This window comes from Tenrec ecaudatus, chromosome 3 (assembly GCF_050624435.1).
Source record: "Tenrec ecaudatus isolate mTenEca1 chromosome 3, mTenEca1.hap1, whole genome shotgun sequence".
Taxonomy (NCBI): Eukaryota; Metazoa; Chordata; class Mammalia; order Afrosoricida; family Tenrecidae; genus Tenrec; species Tenrec ecaudatus.
This window is the reverse complement of record NC_134532.1, coordinates 96,322,050-96,341,756: the sequence shown is the minus strand read 5'-3', so window position 1 is coordinate 96,341,756 and position 19,707 is coordinate 96,322,050. Positions and strand designations below refer to the sequence as shown.

General features: G+C 42.8%; 1 protein-coding gene across 2 annotated transcripts in view; it reads left to right on the top strand.

Annotated features, from left to right (window-relative positions):
* The window catches only part of FGF2 (fibroblast growth factor 2), a 98,341-nt gene that overhangs the window by 49,443 nt on the left and 29,191 nt on the right, over positions 1 to 19,707 (top strand). For both annotated transcript variants that reach the window (XM_075543850.1, XM_075543851.1), the window contains exon 2: positions 12,056 to 12,159. In XM_075543850.1, coding sequence (XP_075399965.1) covers positions 12,056 to 12,159 — 104 coding nt within the window. The remainder of the gene's footprint in view (positions 1 to 12,055; positions 12,160 to 19,707) is intronic.

Genomic DNA, 19,707 nt, shown 5'->3' with positions numbered 1-19,707 from the left:
CCTTAATCAGTAATTCCTTCTTCACCCTGTCCTTGTCCCCTGACATTAGCAAGCGTAATAAAGGTTGATTTCCGGGTGTCATATAAATCTCACAGCTAGTGAGTCGGGCAGCACTGCCCCTGCGAGTTTCTGAGACTGTAACTCTTGATGGGAAGTCCCAGCTTTCTCCCAAGGAGTGGCAGGTGGCTTCAGACTGCAGGACCTTGCGGCTAGCAGCCCAGCAAGAACGACTGAGCGCCACCGGCGCTCCTTTTCTCCTGTAGAAACGGGATTGTACAATGCTTGTCCTTTTGGAAATGACCTATTTCACTATGAGCCGTGTTTCCAAGGTGCATCCACACATTTCTAGCGGCTTCCTCAGAGGCGTGGAGGCTGCCCTGGTGCCCTCTGCACTCGATGGCATTATCTTTTCATTCCATTTGTCCACGAACTTTGTGAGCGCGCCCCCTGGTGTGCATGTTCATAGTCTCTACATGTATAATGCGGTGATCCGCCACTCGCCTGTTTGTCGCACTGGGTGGCGCGCGTATTGCTGGGGTGGTAAAATATTGACCATCCGTGTTTTGCATAGCAGGAGCGTCACCATGGTGGACAGGTTTTAGAGGGACTTTCACATGAAGGCATATTAGAAACAAAGAAATAGGCAGTCTACTTATGAAGGATTAGCCACTGAAAACCTTATGAACAGCAGTGGGACATTGTCTGGTACAGTCCCACAACATGAGCTCCTCAGGTTAGGACGCACGCAAAATATGACTGGAAAGAGGCAACCTGAATGACGTGGTTGAAACAAGGCTTTCCAGACTCATTTGCTGAGGGGGAAGCACGCAAGTACAGATCAATAAGTGTAAATATTCATTCATAATTGGAATGTATAAAGTATGAGTGTAGGAAAATCCAAAATCCTCAAGAAAGGGAATGGAAAGCATTAGGATGGATGTTCTAGGAATGAGTGAGCTGAAATGGACTGGTGTTGGCCATTTGGAGTCGTGTAACCACATGATTGGCTATGACATTTAAAGAGGAATAATAGAATGCTTGTTGTCAGAAAGAGCACATCCAAATCTGTTTTGGAGTACAGTATGTCTGTGATGGGATAAAATCTACGCACTGATGAGGAAGACCGGTTCATACAACTATTATTCAAATTTACCTACAACCATGAAAGCTAGTGATGAAGAAATTGCAAAAGCATTTGGCTGTGTGAATCAGAACAGACGAGGAATAACGCTGGAAAGAATAGGAATCCCGGAACACTTCATTGTGCTTCTATGGAACTTCAGCACGGACCTGGAGGAAGTCATCCACACAGAATGAGGGAACACTGTGTTGTTTACAACCAGGAAAGGCGTGTGTCACGAGGCTATCTTTTCGCCACAGTGACTCCAGGTGTATGCTGACTCAGCCATCTGAGAAGGCAACTATATGAAGAAACTGTGGCATCAGGGTTGGGGGAGGAGTCAGTGACAGTTGGTGATATGCTACTAAAACAACCTTGCTCTCTGGAAAGCTTGGAGGAATCAAAGATTTTAGCCTTCAGTACAGATTACAACTCGAAGTAATAACAAAAATACTCCCAACTGGACCGAGACACAAAATGATAAATGGAGACAGCATTGCAGTTGTCTCCGGGGCTTCATTTTCCTGGAACCCACAAACAGCACTCATGGAAGCAGCAGTCAAGAAATCAAATGACGTGTTGTACTGGGCAAATCTGTTACATGAGACCTCTCTAAAGTGCTTATAGAGCAGAGATGTCATTTGGGGACAAAGGTGTGTCAGGCTCAAGTCATGGCATTTTCTAGTGTTTCATATGCCTCAGAAAGCTGAGTGATCAATAAGGAAGGCTGGCGAAGAATTTATTCATTTTAATTATGGTGTTGGCGAAGAGTATTGAAAGTACCAGGGGTCGGAAAAACAAACATCTGTGTTGGAAGAAGTACAAGCAGAAAGCTCTTTGGAAGCGAGGCTGGCCAGGCTCTGCCTCACACACTTTGGAGTATTATCAGGAGGAACCGTTCCCTGGAGAAGGGCATCGAGGTTGGTAAAGCAGACGGTCCGTGAAAGAAGACTAGCCAACATCCCAACTCCAATCATGACTGTCATCGTGACATTTAAACAATATTAGTCTCCCTCGCTCTCTTTAAAAAGAAATATGAATCTTTTCATTTGAGTCTTGTAAAAGTAACTTTCAATCAATTTTATAATAGTCTCTGTAAGCCCTGGGTTCCTTTTGTTTTTATCACAATGCGATGGAAGGAAGATAAAAAGGAAGACCATTTCTTTCTTTGTCAGATGATTTCACAGCCATTAGCAAGCTCACTGCTCTCTAAACAAAACTTCCATCTTTCCTTTCTCTTTACCATCCCGTGTGACCACCAATAATGTTTGGTGGGCACAAGCCACTTTTAGATTTGGTTTGCTAATAGTTTAAGGATCTTTGTGTCTATGTTCAAAAAGAACATCAGTCTGCAGTGTTCTTGTGGTGTCTTCATCTGGCTCTGGGAGCCAGGGAATGAGCTGGGAAGTATGCCCTCACAATTCTTGAAAGATGCTCTCGTCACAGTGTGCAGTCACTCTAGTCTCTCTCCTTGTTCTCAAATACCAGGTTTCCTAAATATGAGGGACAGACTATCAAAGTTTTTAGTTATGTAAAGACCAATAGCACCGTATCTTTACTGTAGGTTTTTGTGATAGCAATTGTTTTTATATTTTACAGAAGAGGAGGTAGGCTTTGATAATAAGTGGTATAAAGCCTAATTTTTAAAAATTTGTATTGCAGTTCTGCCTAATTCCTAAGTCCGTGTATTTTGCACCCTGTTACTGTTTGTTTGTTTTAGCCTGAGACCCACCGTCTAATTTCTGTGCTTCATTTCACAGGAGAAATTGTTTTTGCTTTTTTCTTCTACTTCCTCATTACCTGGCTAGAACTTTATTATTTTTAAAATGAGCACCTAAGGTACTTTTGAGATGATTAGAATCATCATTTCTAAATTACTGTAGTAAATATTTGTCAAAATACATAACAATGATCTCCATAATATTACAGATCTCTAACTCATTAATGGATTTCAAAAACTTTGTTTTCTGCATCAAAAAATGTACAAACATCAAAAGAAAAGTAAGTCATGGTCTGTGTAAGAGAGATGGAAAATTCTGTTGGGGGAAACTCTAATGGCGTATTTTCCCCATTACACTGTTCACTGATATATTTCATAAAGACAGAGCTAGTTTTTTTTAGTGCTCAGCCAAGAGGAATGCAAGAAAATACTAGTATGGGCTCTCATGATAGGTTATTGATCGGCCAGCATTCCAGATACAATTATGACTACAATAATGACATTTAAACAATATCAATACCCTCCTTTCCCACTTCAACATGGATTTGAGTCTTTATTTTATCTAAGCCTTTTAAAATGACTTTTGCTAGAGTTTGTAATTTTTTCCATAAGCCCCAGGTAACTTTCGTTATGATCACATTTGGTATCTTTGTTTAATGACCACATGTTCGAACAACTAATAATCACATGTTCTACCTATGTTCTAAATGTGTGTCCAAGAACTCGTTTACTTTTACATCACGCAATCTTCCAGTAACGTGCCTGTAGTCCCTTCTTGATTTCAAAGACGTGTTTGTGTCAGAGCTGTGGTCTTGGCAGAAGCGGACTGCCCTGTCTTTCTCCTGTGGGAGCGCGCGTGGGTCCAACTGCTGACCTTTCAGTTGGCAGCAGAGTGCCTTCACCTCGGTGCCACCACGGCCCCTTCACAGAAGAGTGGCAGAGATGATGCAGACAGTCCTCCTTACCCTTCACCCAACTTCCCACAGGTTAACGTTTTACATAACCAAGCTACCGTTGGCAAAACTCATGCGTATGGATACTGCGCTGCTAACCACAAGCCCCTGTGGGTTTCTGAGACCGTGACTCCATTGGGAGCTAATCCAGACAGCATACCGTTCCAGAGTTCAGCTGCATCAAGCACGATTGCACAGTGGCTACCCAAATCAGTTTCAAAGCATTTTCTTCCTTCTTGAACTCTTTGAGAATGTGTTCCCCCTTCACCACCACCCCCATCTTCCAAGCACCCCCACCCTGGAACCCTTACTCTAGCTGTCTCTATAGATTCATCTATGCTGAGTTTCAGGTACTGAAAAACACATGACAGAATCAAGAAAGCTACCAACTATGACCAAATACAACAGATGAAGCCCAATATGAAAATAAGTGAATAAATAAAGACCAGATCAAGACCAAAGTGTATCAGAGAGGGACTCAAGTGGCAAGGGTTTGACCATTTCCTGTCGTCGCCTCTCCAATACGCTCTGTCTGGTACCCAGCTTATTTCCATCCCTCAACTATGGTTAGAGGGAAACCGCCAGAGGACTCTTCCCTGTGCAGATCGTAAAGGTGGATCTTGGGCTTCCGCTGTCATCCGTAGCCTTCTCCAAACCAGAATTTCACCATTTCAGTTCTGATACGATTCCCTCCTTCAGATTCGGATGATATAATTTACAATCCTTGGGGCATGGCTGTTGATGTGCTTCTTCCTTGTGGACCTTGTTGACTTCTCATTTGGCTGACATCTTGTTTGGACGTCAAGCACCATTCTGTCTGCTAGCCAGCCAGGCACCGTTTAATTCGTCACCACATTTTACTATAGCACCTTATCTTCTGTGTTTCCTCCTGAGGGCAAGAGTCCAGCAGAGAGCCCTGTTGTGAATTTCTCTTAGATTGGCGCTAGGATTACCAGTAAGTTTGAGCCAAAAAACCATTCCAGAATCTGTTTTTTCTTTGGCTCTGGTTCCCCTCAGAGACTTCCTTGTTAATTTGTTAGAGAATCTTATCAATCATCTCCCTGGAACATGATTAGTCTGTGGTACTAACTTTCTCCCCAAACTTTTTGAAGCATTCCTGAATAAACGCAAGGTGCCAGCATTATTTCATACAAATGTGTTAGAATAAAGTGGAATATGGCAGCTTTGACAGTAATAAATCGATTGATTCTCCCCTTCTCTTTAAAAAGTGCCTCCCTTTTTACCCCTCCCCTCTTTTCTTCTGCTGGGAGTAACACTGGGCTGTCATTCCCCGAAAGAGTTGCAGTCTCAGAAACGGTTCTACGCTGCCCTATAGGGTCACTCTGTGTCAGCATCAATGTGCTAGCACCAGATATTTGTTTGTTTTCTTCTGCTTAGAAGTATTTCTTTTCATCCTCTTTCCTGCATGTCTTGAATATTTGTTGGTCTTTCTTTACTCAGCCGATTTCATGAAAAGCTCATTTCTTCATCTCACTTTCTGCACTGTCTAACTCTTTACATATAGACGCTCGCATTTTCTGGGCTAGGCATACCGGTGCCTGAGGGTCCTGGTATGTGTTTGCCTTCTTTCCCTCTCTTTTTGGGGAAGTAATAGGTGCTGCTTATTGTTGTTGTTGTTGCCACCATTGATTTCTCCTTCCATATGTGCCTGCTGATTCTTTAGGCCTCTGTTCACTTGGCACTGCTTCCAGGAAATTCTGATCTACGAGTGCGGGTTAGGTGTACTATCTGAGTGCTTTCCAGATTTATTTCTCATGGCACTCAGTGTAGGGAATATGTTTATCTCTATACCATCTCTCTTACTTTCAGCAATAGTACATGTTTTTCAATGTCAACAACTAATGTTTTATATTTCTCTGTATTTCCTATTGCTTAGCACAGTATCTGACACATAGTTGTTCCTAGTAAATGTTTATTACATGGATGAATACACGTATTCACTATTCTTGGAAATATTGAGTACTTGGCTGGTTCCCAAAACTATATTTTTTCACAAGGGACAAACATCTCTAAATGTCAATTTCCTTATTCATCAACGAGGAGGGACGGGACTAGATGATCTCTTAAATCCATCACAGCTCTCATAAATTGGTATTTTATGATCCTAGGATTTGTCATTCTTGAGCACAGTCAAAAGACAATGTTGTAAATTCTGGAAGGAATTTTCTAAAATAATCTCTAATCTATTGAGCAGTAGTGATGACATTGAAATAATGATTTGGATTTATGGTTGCATTGTTTCATGTGCTGAGTGCAAATGACCTGAGGACTTGATTATCTACGTGGTTATTTATGGTAATCCGAGTTCCTCTCATTCCTCTTCTTCCATAAGTAAGTTTAGGCACAGTAGATTCGTTATTCCTTCGATTCTGACTTTGTAAAGTAAAACTTGGATAAAGTATGTGTCACTTGAGAGGTGATAATGCAAGCAGTAAGTTAATTGACTGCAAAGACTTGGCGCAGTGATTTTTCAATTATGGCTGGTAGTTAGGTTTTCATGCTAAAACGACAACAACAACAATAACAACTAGGTTTTAACTTCAATAACATACTATTTTTAAAATGTCTTTTATGGCCTTTAATATCAACTTAGAAAGCCAGTAGCGATCTGTTTTATCAAAATTATTAACTTCTCTGCTTCCAAAAAAACTCAAAAACTTTGAATCTAGTGAGTGATACTCAGCTTGCTGAAGTGATTGAGATAGGTCAGTGTCCGATGATCACTGTTGTTGTTGTTGTTGTTGTTGTTGTTAGCGGTCACCGATCCGGGACACAACCAAACAAAACACCGTGCGGTCCTCGCCACCCTCACAATCGCTCCTGTGCTTGAGCCCAGTGATGCAGCCACTGTGTCAGTCCAGCTCCTTGACAGCCTTCCTCTTTTCCCCACTCTTCCACTTTGCCAAGCAGGATGTTCTCCAACGGCTGGTCTCTCCTGACAATATGTCCAGCGTATGTGAGACGAAGTTTTGCCATCTTTGCTTAAGGAGCACTCTGGCCTTACTCCTTCCATTGCGGATCTGTTTGTCCCTTTAGCAATCCATAGTACCTTCAAGAGTTCCCTCCAGCACCACAGTTTCAACTGCATCGATTCTTTTACTGTCTTCCTTATTCCATGTCCAACTTTCACGCGCATATGATGCAACGGAGAATACCATGTCTTGAGGCAGGCGCACCTTCGTCCTCACAGTAACGTCCTTGCTCTTCAATGCTAACTAAGTGTCCAATTGGGAAAGGTCAGTCAGTATGGTGTCTCTCTTTAACTTTTATAGCTTTTAAAATATAAAGTATGATTTGTTGTTGTTATTGTTATTTGCTGTTGAGTCAGTTCCCACTCATGGTGACTCCACGTATGCAGAGCAGGACTGTTCCCTAGAATTTTCACATCTCTGCCCTGTGAGGAGCAAGTTGCCAGACCCGTCCTTTGAAACAGCTCTGGGTGCCTGTGAACGCCAGCCATCTCATTATCTATCGAATGCTTAATCACATCTCTGCAGAGCTCCCTCATACCAGTGTTGCTAGTAGAGTACCACAAGTCACTTCTGACCATAGCAACCCTGAGTACCACAGAACAAGACGCTTCCCGGCCCTGCACCGTGTGCACATGGTCATCTCTGCGGCTGTTCTTGCAGTCACTGTCCCTCCATGTCTCTCCATGTCTTCGTTCTTGCTGACCCACAGCTGTACCAAGCAAGATGTCCTTTCCCAGGGACTGATCCCTCCTGATGACATATGTGTGGTAAATTTTCGCCATCGTTGCTTCTAACGAGCATTCTGGCTGCACCTCTTCCAGGACAGGCTTGTTTGGTTTTCTGACAGCCTGTGGTATAGTCCATATTCTTTGTCAACACCATGATCCAAATCCTTCCATTCTTCTCCTGTCATCCTTATTCATTGTCCAGTTTCACATATCATTTAAATACCACGGGCAATTAAAAATACCTTGGTTTGGGTCGGGTGCACCTTATCCTTGTACTTCAGTACTCTAACAAGGTCTTGCACAGCAGATTTGTCCAAGGCAATACGTGAGGTTATGGAGATATTTTTATACTTTATATCCAAGCCATCATCCTTCTGAGTTATAAAGGGTTCTCTACTTTCTAGCCTAAACACCACTTTGGGGGTGAAGTTTTCTCTTGAATCCCACTTTTTGAACCAAAGGAGGAATCTCTCCATCCTGCTGTTCTGAACTTCAAGGGCTTCTGGGTTTATTTGGTGATGGCTCACAGCTTATCAGAAGATCTATTTTCTGCTGTTAGCCTATTGTGAACTGGTGTTTTCCACTTACCAACCTGATCTGTCTTGGCCTCCTGCATCCTCCTCATCCTTGATGTGCAGTGTCTGTGCAGGTGGTGTAAACTCTGTAGGGGAGAATTGGCAGATGGGCCTGGAATTACTCTTTAATTGAGGTTCTCAGAAACAAACCTAATTCCTACCAAAAACAGCTTTGAGAATTTATTAAAATGTCAGCTGGTTTCGTCTTACCCCTAACCACCACCACGCCCCCATTTCCAAAAAAGTTTGTTCTTCGGTAAGAGGCAAAAACAGCTGTTCATCTCCTCTGGGGAAAGAATTCTGTTGATTTAGATTTCTTTGTATAGCAGCTGTTTAATTTTATTTCATTTTAAGCCATGGATTTCCGTGTTACACATTTCTTCTTGCGGTCTCTGGTCATTTTTTAAAAGTATAATTTTAAAGTAAATGCCGGTGGAAATACTTCTCAAGCACACTAGTGTGGAACACCGGAGAAAACTGTCAGAGTTCTAATGAAGACATTACGACATATACTTTAGTTGTTGAGTCATTGATACAGCCACAAATTAATACCCATCCTTGCCTTTCTAATAAGTAATACATATTTGTAAGCGAGAGAGGCATCATTTCTGATGTCAGATGGATCCATGCTAAAAACAATACCAGCAAGATTTTTACCTGTCCTGCATTGACTATGCAAGGGCATTTGACTGTCTGGACCACAGAAAATTATGGCTAACATCATGTTGTTGCCATTATTGTTGGCCGCCATCTATTTGGTTTGACTTGATAGCAACCGTGTACAACTATAAAACGCGACTAGGTCGTGTCTCATTATCACAATTGTTATATTTGAGCCCATTGTTGCAGCCACTTTGTCAATTCTCTTTTTGTTTTAGACTGTTTTATTGGCACTTCATCCACATATGATACAATTCAGTCATATCAAGAAGAATTATACATCCTCACCACAATCAATTTTAGGACATTTTCTTCTTCCTTGTGCTTATTATTAGTGTAGTTATTTTAAATTAATTAATATATATCTATTTAATAGTGGCAAAAATATACACAATAAAACATTCTCCAATTCAACAACTTCTACATGTATGGTTCAGTGTAATTGATTAGACTCTTCATGTTGTACAACCATTATTGATATCCTTTTCCAAATTATTCCACCATCATTAACATAAACTCAGCGCCCCCTAAGCAAAAACTTTTCTTCCTTCACCAGGGTCAACTTTGGTTTCTGTCTTTTTGTAGTTTTCTTGACATAAAAGTCACATATGTTAATGCAAGGGAGCATTGAGATACGAAGTGTATGGTGGTCTGGTCCCCTTTCATTGGATGCCCACTGAGCCAGGGGTCCCACCCGAGTTCCAGTGGCTGCTATTTCTACAGTCTTGAGGCGGCCATCCTTTGCTTCCTCTCTTCTTAGGGAATCTCGGTCCTCCATCCAAGGGCTACGGTAGGTTTGCGGTAGGGCCCAGGTCATTCAGTGGGGTTTCCACATCCAGTCCTTCTGGTGTGGCCTTGGGGGACGCCGTGTTCCTTATAAAGCCAGCATCTAAGGTCCTCATAGTGCTTGGTCCATGCTGTGGTTCACCAAGGGCTGGGTAGAAAGGTAGTCAAAGTGTCTGCGCTCCTCTTCGGTTCCCTACGATTATGGTTTAGAATTCCTTCCCTATGTGACATTGCCCCTCCCCATTTACCCACCATACGCACCAAGGGAAACATCAGCCTCTCCCCAAAATGTAGATGCTCCTCTCCTCTGGGCTTCACTTGAGTTTCCACTCTCCTCTCCTTCCTGTGGCGGGCCTGTGGACTTGTCGCACCCTCGTCCCCGTGCTGGGTTGCTGTGTCAATTCATCTCGCCAAGGCTCTTCCTCTTTTTCCCGGCCTCTCTGTTCTGCCAAGCATAAGAGCATTTTCCAGGGACTGCTTGTTCCTGATAACATATCCAAAGTACTGTATATACTCGTGTATAAGCCGAGTTTTTAGCACATTTTTAATGCCGTTTTTGTGGTAAAATTAGGTGCCTCAGCTGATATTTGGGTCAGCTTAAACTCAGATATATCTGGGTCAACTAGGGAAGCAAATCCACAGAAACTCATATGTATAAGAGAGTTTTTTTTATAAAGGGTAAATGTACATTAAGAAAGCTTCCCAACCCAGTGCCGCCCAAGCCCAGAAGTCCGACATTAGCCCAGAAGTCCGACATCAATCTACAAAGTCCTCCTCAATCTCACAAAACACACGCAATGAAACTGACTGCAGGAGGAAAGCCGAATCAGTGAGCGTGCATGTTCATCCATGATGTTTCTGTTATGCTTCATATAAATAGGTTGTTCCCCAGCTCTAGCTCTGTTGTTGTTAGGTATCATCAAGATTTTACCTACTGATGGAGACGCTAGGTGCAACAAAACAAAGCCCTCGCCTGTCCTGGGCCATCCTCCCAATCTAGTATTGCTATGCCTGAGCCAATTGTTGCAATAATTATGTCAATCATCTTGTTAAGAACCTTCTTTTTCACTGACTTTCTACTGCACCAAGTTTGCTGCTCTTTCCAGATTCTGGTCCCTCCTGACAACATGTCTGGAGTACATTAAATGAAGTTGATCCTTCCTTCTAAGCAGTACCCTGGCTCTACTTCCAAAATAAACCTCTGTTCTTCTGGCAATCCACGGCATACTCAATATTCTTTTCCAACACCACATTCAATTCAGCTTTCATATGTATATAAGGCAACTGAAAGTACTATGGTTTGCCTTAGTTCTCAAAATTATGTCTTTGCTTCTTAACACTATAAAAAGATCTGTAGTAACAGATCTACCCCATACAATAAATATGATATAATTTTTTGATCGCTGCTCCCATAGTCATTAATTGTGGATCCAAGTAAAATACAATCCTTGAAAATTTCTGTATTTTCTCTGTTTATCATGTGTCGCTCCACAGTCAATACTCATAGAAGCAGAAGTCAGCAGATCAAGTGTTACATCATATTGGGTAAATCTGCTGCACAAGACTTCTTTAGAGTGTTGAAAAACCATCATGTTGTTTGGAGGACTAAGGTGTACATAACCCAAGCCATGGTATTCTCAATTATGCGACAGTTGGGTGATGAATAAGGAACACAGAAGAAGAATCGATGCGTTTGAATTATGGTGCTGGCAAAAAATGTTGAAAATAGTATGGTCTGTCAAAAGAAACAAAAAATCTGGAGTAAGTATAGCCAGCATACTCCTTAGAGGCAAGGATGGCAAGACTTCTCGTGTACTGTATAGACTCGAGTATAAGTCAACCCGAATATCAATGGAGGCACCTAATTTTACCACGAAAATTGCACAAATAATGTGCTGAAAAGCTCAGCTTATAAACGAGTGAGATAGTTAAGGTTTACTGTGCCAACCTGGCCAATAAACACAGATGGGGTTAATTGAAGGGCAGAGAGATAAGTGGCTTGCGAGAGAAAGGAAGGAGGAAGGAAGAAGGTGATTGGTATTGTAGTAAAGGGGAAGCCAGAAACAAGATGTAGAGACAGTCAAGAAAAGGAACCCACGAGCAAATAAATAAAATGGAAGATATTCTCCTCCTTAAGACCTGGCTAAAAGTGACTTGTAAAGATACGGAAATTCAACATAGCTTGGGATTCTATATAGTCTGAAATTTCAGGCACTTGTTTGGTTTGTCTGTTGGAGCAGTTCCCAGGACCAAGAGGAGGTTCTTTGTTGTCAGTCAAGGGGGGACTCCACTTCTTCCCTCCGCTTTGCTCACTCGGACACGAGAAGGGAGTTATTAGCTTCTAGTCCCTGTTGACACTGTCACAGCCATTAAAATATCAGTTTAGTTGACCTTTGCCCCTCCCCCTAATCCTCTAGAATGCATTCCTTGATTGATGAGATGGCTTTTTGTCTTTATATTGCAAACACAGCCCTTTGCTCTATGGTGCTACAAAGGTAAATTTTCCTTCCTTCCTTTCAGTAAAACTACAGCTTCAAGCAGAAGAGAGAGGTGTCGTGTCCATCAAAGGAATCTGTGCCAACCATTATCTGGCCATGAAGGAAGATGGAAGATTACTGGCTTCTGTAAGTAATGTTTATTTACTTACCACTATCAATTTACTGGTAAATAAATGTATTAAATCCTTATAATGCGTTTACATATGTGCTTCATGAAGTGTTTCAGAGATGCAGAAAATGAAGTTCTAAGGGAATAAGCAAAATAAACAGGAAAACACTGCTCGTGTGAGACTAGATTAGAGTCCAGATGGTCTTCACTGCACAGCAGGAGCCATAAACCCCTGCATTCTGGTGATTTAGCTGGAAAGTTCTTCAACCACATTCAGTTTTCATTTTTTCCCTTTTATTATTTGTTTTAAGCTCATAAAAATGTCTTTATGTAGCAAAATCTAATCATGTTTTAAGTTTCTTCTTTGGACTCTGACGTGCAGAACACTAGGAAGATAAGACTGTAGGTGAGACCGTGGGATCCTGTGCAGAGCAGAAATACTACCTCTGCCGCCTGTTAGGTGTATATTCCTGTGCAAATCTTTCTAAGAGCCAGTTCTCTTACCTGTAAAATAAAGGTGATACTAACATAGGATTTTGTAAGGACTAACTTGGATGGTAGATGGTATCTGTGCCAGTCTGGGTCTGGTACATGATGTTGTTAAAGTTGCTTCAAGGTCACGGCAACCTGTGTACAACAGAACAAACCCTTCCCAGCCCTGGCCCGTCCTCTGTGAGCCCCTTGTTGCTATCACTGTGTCGGTCTACCTCGTTCACAGCCATCTTCCTTTGTGATCGATCACCCTCTGCTGTATCATGCATGACGATATCTTTCTCTTGGGACTCAGAATTATGACTTCATTTTGTAACAAAAAATAACTTATGGTCCTTTTTTTTTTAAAGTATAGCTAGACTTGTGGGGGTGGGGGTGGGATGGGGCAGGGATTGGGGCGGAGCAGGGGCGTGCTGCAGGTGTGGGACAGGACAGTGAGCTGGGGGTGGAGAAGGGATGGTCATAACTTCTGGCCAGAATTCTTTCCACTGGTCAGCTCCTTGTCAATATTACCATGTTTGTAAGTCTGTTGACTGTAAACCGTCTGTGTGAGTAATAAAGACACAAATCCCATTTCTGTCTTGCTGGGGGAGAGATAGGAACTATATCTATAGGTATATATGCCAATCAAAGTCATATTAACAATAACAGTGCCCAGTTTAAATTCTCTATAACTTCCCACAGAATGTCAGCCCCTAACACATCATTATGGGTCCGGTAGGCGCAATTGTACAGCGATAATAGGTAAAGATCATAGTAAAGTTACAGAAAGCACAGAAGAAAAGTATTGAAATAAATGGAGTCAGACAGAATTCATGGTAGCATGCTCACCTAGTCCCACTTGGAGGGAGAGATTTAATGCTAGCCGAGGCTTTTATCTTCTCTGGGGACATGCAAGCCCCCTAATTACAGGTAATACAGTAATAAGAGGGGGTGGTCTAGGGAAATACACGCAATAGGAAGAGGAGGGATTGGGGGTATACATGTGACAAGATGGGCAGATCCTAGAGTCAGGATGGCAGCCTAACCTTAGTCATCCTTGGTTGGGTTTGGCCTCTCTGGGGTCACCTACAAGGAAACAGATAACTACTATCCTTATCAGAAGGGAGTGGGCCCTATTTGTTGTGGGATAAACAGTGGTGTCTGCTTGCTCTAGATGGCTGATAGCTCTTAGGGAAAATGACCCCTGATCTACTTCTGATGACCTCAAAGTATACAGTCATTTACAAGCAGCTAAGTTTGGCATATATTTGGGGGAGACAGCTTGGGAGAAATCCTTCTGTATCCCACAACAGAAGGGTTCTAATAATACTGAGCATTTTTGTAGTGTTTTGAACTGTACAAATACCTTTTGGATTTTTTTTTCTGATTGAAGACCTTTGAGTATCTGAAGGTGCTAAAGCAAGTATATACAGATAAAAGATATTTCAACTTTCCTAATTTCAGATTGATTATCTGACAAAGGTGTACATTGGCTACTCTCATAGTTTCCTAGGGCAGCTGTAACCAAATGTCACAAGACTGATGGCTTTAAAGACTAGAAATCTGCTTTCTCACAAATGAGTCTTACAGTTCTAATCCAGGCCTTGGTAGGAGTATGCTTGTTCTCTAGGGGAGTTCCCTTCCATGTCTTCTTTAGCTCCTGGTAGCCCTGGGCATGTCTTGGTCCTTTGCTTGCTAGAGGGTAAAGAAAGGAAAAACAGGAAAGAGATAACCCTGGAGAGATAGATTGCTTAATAAAGGGCCTGATACGCCTTGCTGTCTGGAAGCAGTTATGATGAATGAGGGTGTTTTTTTGGTTAATAGTTTTATTGGCACATGCTCCATACAACTTAGTCATCAATTGTATTAGGAAGATTTGTGCAGTTTTCACCACAATCACTTTCACTGATTCATTTGTAGAATGCGTGGTGCAGCTCGATCAAGTGCAGTGTAGCGAGGAAGTACAGAGAGCCGAATGAAAGTCGAACAAGATAGTGGGACAGGAGAAAAGGAAATAGGGGAAAGAACTAGGAGGCAAAAGTCATTTGTAGAGGTATAAACATAGGCATGTACATGTGTGAATATATTAATATATAACAATAAAGTTGTAGGTCTGTACATATATTTTTATGTTAAGTATTAAGGTAACAGACGGACATTGGGCCTCTCCTCAAGTTCTCCCTCATTTTGTTCTACTAACCTGGCATTCTGTGATGCTTACCTTCCCTACATGATCATTGAAGACAAAATGGGTGCATAAGCAAATGTGGTAAAGAAAGCTAATGGTGCCCATCTACATTATAAGACATAACACCTGCGGTCTTAAAGGCTTGATGTTAAACAACCGGCCATCTAGCAGGGAAGCAACAAAGCCCACATGGAAGAAGCACACCAACCGGTGATCACACGGTGTCCATGAGATCGGGTATCAGGCATCAGAAGACCCAAAACTAACAACCTTTTTGATGTGAATGAAGGGGATCAGAATGGAGGGGCAAAGCCCATTTGTAAATAATTGAACAGCCCCTCCCAGAAAGATCACAGGAAAGGACAAGCCAGCCAGGGTGCACTGATGAGACACACAACATACTTCTAGTTCTTTAATGCTCTCCACCCCCCACCCCCACTATCATGACCCCCAGTTCTATCTTTTTTTCTCTCTTTTTAAAATACTTTTATTGGGGGTTCATACAACTCTTAACACAATCCATCCATCCATCCCTCCTGTCAAGCACATTTGTACATTTGTTGCCATCATCATCCTCAAAACATTTGCCCTCTGCTCGAGTCCCTGGTATCAGCTCCTCATTTTTACCCTCCCTCCCTGCTCCCCCTCCCTCATAAACCCTTGATAATTTATAAATTATTATTATTTTGTCATATCTCACACTGTCCAACATCTCCCTTTACCCACTTCTCTGTTGTCCATCCCCCAGGGAGGAGGTTATATGATCTTTGTGATCGGTTCCCCTTTCCCACCCACCCTCCTTCTACCCTCCTGGTATCACTACTCCCATCACTGGTCCTGAAGGGATAGTCTATCCTGGATTCCGTTTCCAGGTGCTATGTGTACGAATGTACATCCTCTGGTCTAGCCAGATTTGTAAGGTAGAATTGCGATCATGATAATGGGCGGGGGTGGGGGGGTAGGAAGCATTTAGGAACTAGCGGAAAGTTGTATGTTTCATCGTTGATACACTACACCCTGACTGGCTCGTCTCCTCCCCACGACCCTTCTGTAAGGGGATGTCCAGTTGCCTACAAATGGGTCCTAGGTCCCCAATCTGCACTCCCCCTCATTCACAATGATTTTATTTTTTGTTCTTTGATGCCTGATCCCATCGACACCTCATGATCACACAGGCTGGTGTGCTTCTTCCATGTGGGCTTTGTTGCTACTAAGCTAGATGGCCACTTGTTTACCGACCGCCGTTCTATCTTATAAATCTGCCTAGACCAGAGCATGTACACGGGTATAGATAAGAACTCTCAACACACAGACTCCGGGAGCGATAAACCCCTCAGGACAAATAATGAGAGTAGCGATATCATGTGGGTAGGGAGAAGGTTGGAGAGGAGAAGGAGAAGAGAGGGGGACTGATCGCAATGATTGATGACATACAGCCCCTGCCCCGTGGGGAAGGGGTCATGAATAATAGAAACGTGGGTGAAGGGAGACAGCGGAAGATGTAAAATATGAAAATAAAAATAATTTATAAATTATCAAGAATGGGGGAGGGAGGGGAAGAAAGAGGAGCTGATACCAAGGGCTCAAGTAGAAAAAACATGTTTTGGAAATGATGATGGCAACATATGTTCCAATGTGCTTGATACAATTGATGTATGGATTGTTATAAGAGCTGTAAGAGCCCCAATAAAATGATTCATTGAAATAAAAATTAAAGACATTTTCTTCTCATACTCATTGTTGTTAACTCGCCATCTCCGCTATCCTTCCCTGCCATGTCCCTATCCAGTTACTGTCTCTATAGATCTGCCTACTCTGGATTTCATGTACAGAAAATCATACCGAACAAAACTCAATCATACAAAGCATCACCAACAACAGTGATGAGACAAAATATGGGAAAACCTCAATCAAAGAAATGAAAACAATTTTTAAATAGGTTAAAACATGACAGATTGGAGTTTTAGAAAGACCAGCCTGGCAGCAGTGTGGAGAATGGGTTTGAGGAAGTCAAGACTGGCACAAGAGACACCAGTTACGAGGTATTGTAGCAGTGCAAGGAGGTGATGCCAACCCCAGAGGAGACTGCACAGTGCTAGTCCTTGTGGTTGGCAGCTGCAGTGGAATGGAGGGCTTTGGGAGCTGTCGGTGAGATGGCAGTGTTATGAAGGTTTTACTGGGGCTGTCACATCAAGAAGTGCTGTGTGCTTTACTTGTGAGAAATTGTCCCACGTGGCACATCCTCCAAAGGCAATGGGGAAGTGCCAGGAGAAAAGGGGGCAAGGGGATACCTGGGAGGAGGAGAGGAATAGAAAACTGAGCCCGGTGAGGTCTTTCAGCAATGGAATGGGGAGTCTCCAGGTCAGAGAGCACGGAGGAGCAGCATCAGCTTGGGGTCTTTATAATTCTAGGCCCTATTTTAGGTATGGTTATCAGATGTCACTGCCGTTGAGTCAATGCCAGCTCAGAGCAACCCTAAAAGAATACAACTGCCCCTGTGTGTTTCCAAGACTGTAATCTTTATGGGAGTAGAAAGCTTCATCTTTCTCCCAAATAGTGGCTGATGGCTTCGAACTGCTCACCTTGTGATTAGCACCCCAGGGCTTCACACATTGGGTATGGAATATTGAAGAACTGATGCATTTGAATTGTGGTTCTGGCAAAGGATATTGAAAGTACCATGGACTGACCAAAGAACCAACATATCAGTCTTGGAAGAAGTACAGCCAGAAAGCACCTTTGAGGCAAGCATGGCGAGACTCTGTCTCATGTACTTTGGACATGTTTTCAGAAGAGACCAGCCCCTGGTGGACATCATGCTTGGTAAAGTAGCGGGGCAGGGAAAAAGAGGAAGACCTTCAGCAAGGTGGATTGACACAGTGACTGCATCGTTGGGCTCAAACCTAAGAACAATTGTGAGGATGACACGGGTCCGGTCAGGGTTCGGGTCTGTTGTCCACAGGGTGACTATGAGTTGAAACGGACTCGATGGCTCCTAACAACAACAACCGCAGATGTTGAGTGAAGCTTTGCATGGTATGCAAACCAGCAGGGTCTCAATATTCTGCTTCTGTGGGCTGTATGCAAAGTCGTTTGAAGTATGAGAAAGTGAGTGCAGTGCCAGTGGGTCATCAAGCCCCAGTTTGGTACAAAGAAATAAGCAACCTGGGACCAGTACAGGTGGTACGTAGTGTGGGTTACTCGTTGGGCTGCTAACTTGAAGGTCAGCAGTTTGAAACCACTGGCCACGCAGTGAGAGGAAGATCAGGCTTTAAGATGAGGTTTTTTACTGCAGACAAGATTTACAATCTTGGAAACCCACTGGCAGTTCTATGAGGGGGTACGTACCTCACCAATGGAATTTTTTTCCGCTTAGCTATGTCTTTAATTTTTTTTTTTTTACAAAACAACCTTTTCACCTTCAAAGTACTCTACATTACACTTAACACATTTGTCAAATCTACGATTCCATTCTTGGAAACATTTTTCAAACTCGTCTGCTTGGATGGCTGACAGCACCTTTGTGTTAGTCTGGGTTGACTAGAGAAACAAAGCCAGAGATAGTCAGGTGTATAAGAAGGAGCTTTATATAAAAGAGCAGTTGTATATTTAGAATCCCAGCTCAGTCCAGATCAAGTCCATAACTCTGATACCAGTCTGTGAATTCCTCTTCAGACTCACACAACACATGCAATGACACTGAGTACAGGAGAATCACCAGCCAGTGGGTGGAAAGTCTTGTGGCTCCAGTGGCAGCAGAAGCATCTTAGCCCTGGCGTGGATCTTAACATGGTTTCTCCAGCTCCAAGACTCTGGCTGCTGTTAGCATAGCTCCATGCGGCTTGTCAACAGGAATGTGAAACAGAGAGAGAGTGTATCTGGCCTCCGGTGAGCTTTTATCTATGTAGTGCCTCCAGATGAGGTCATCCAGCTGTGACCTGATTGACAGGCTAAACTCCACCCCTTCACTCTTCAGAGTCAAGTTGACACCACATTATATAACTACCAGAACCTCCCTCTTTTTTTGTCTTCCTCAAATTGTTGTCCTTTCATGTCCCTTTTAATTTGTGGAAACAGAAGTTGCACAGTGTGAGGTCTGGTAAGTAAGGTTCATGGGGCAAGAGAGGCCTGCTGGTTTTTGCAAAAAGCTGCCATACTGAGATGGCTGTGTGAGCAGGTGCATCCTTGTGGTGGCAAAACCATTCCCCTGTCTGCCACAAATCAGGCCTGTTTTGTTGCACACTGCAACCTTTCTGCAACCTTCTCAGAACCTCTAAATAGAATGCCTGATTAACAGTCTGACCTGGTGGAACGAACTCCAAATGCACTACGAGTTGACATTTTCATCTATTTGGGAAGTTGATGACTGTTCAGAAGGAGGTTTGTCATCAATCGACAGTTCACCTTTTTTGAAAGGAGGAACCACTCATACTTGAGTTTTTCCCACAGCACTGCCCTTGTAAGCTGTGTTCAACATCACAACAGTTTCTGCGCATGTTTCCTGAGCAGGAAACAAAATTTCACAGCTGCACAGTGTTCTTACATCAGCCGTCACCAAAAAATGAGGTTCCAGCAAAATTACTTTTATGAAAAAATTCACTGTGACCAGAGAGAACCTTCCCATTGGGACCACTAACTCCAAGGGAGTTGCTAGATGCTAGCCTGGGAGGAGGGGTGGGGGAATGCGTGCAACGGGTCACTGAGAGTCAGACTTGACTCGATGATGCTGGTGAGTTTGGTTTTAGAGAGTTTGGGTGTGGGGGGGTGTGAATGCACAGAGATCATCTTTGCATCATCCATATAATGGTAGCATTTATAATTGATTGGGTTGTAGTGGAAAGAAAAGTCAAAGATGATGGCGTCTAAGTTTCTTGTTTGGATGAGGCAGTATGTGAGAAAGGGG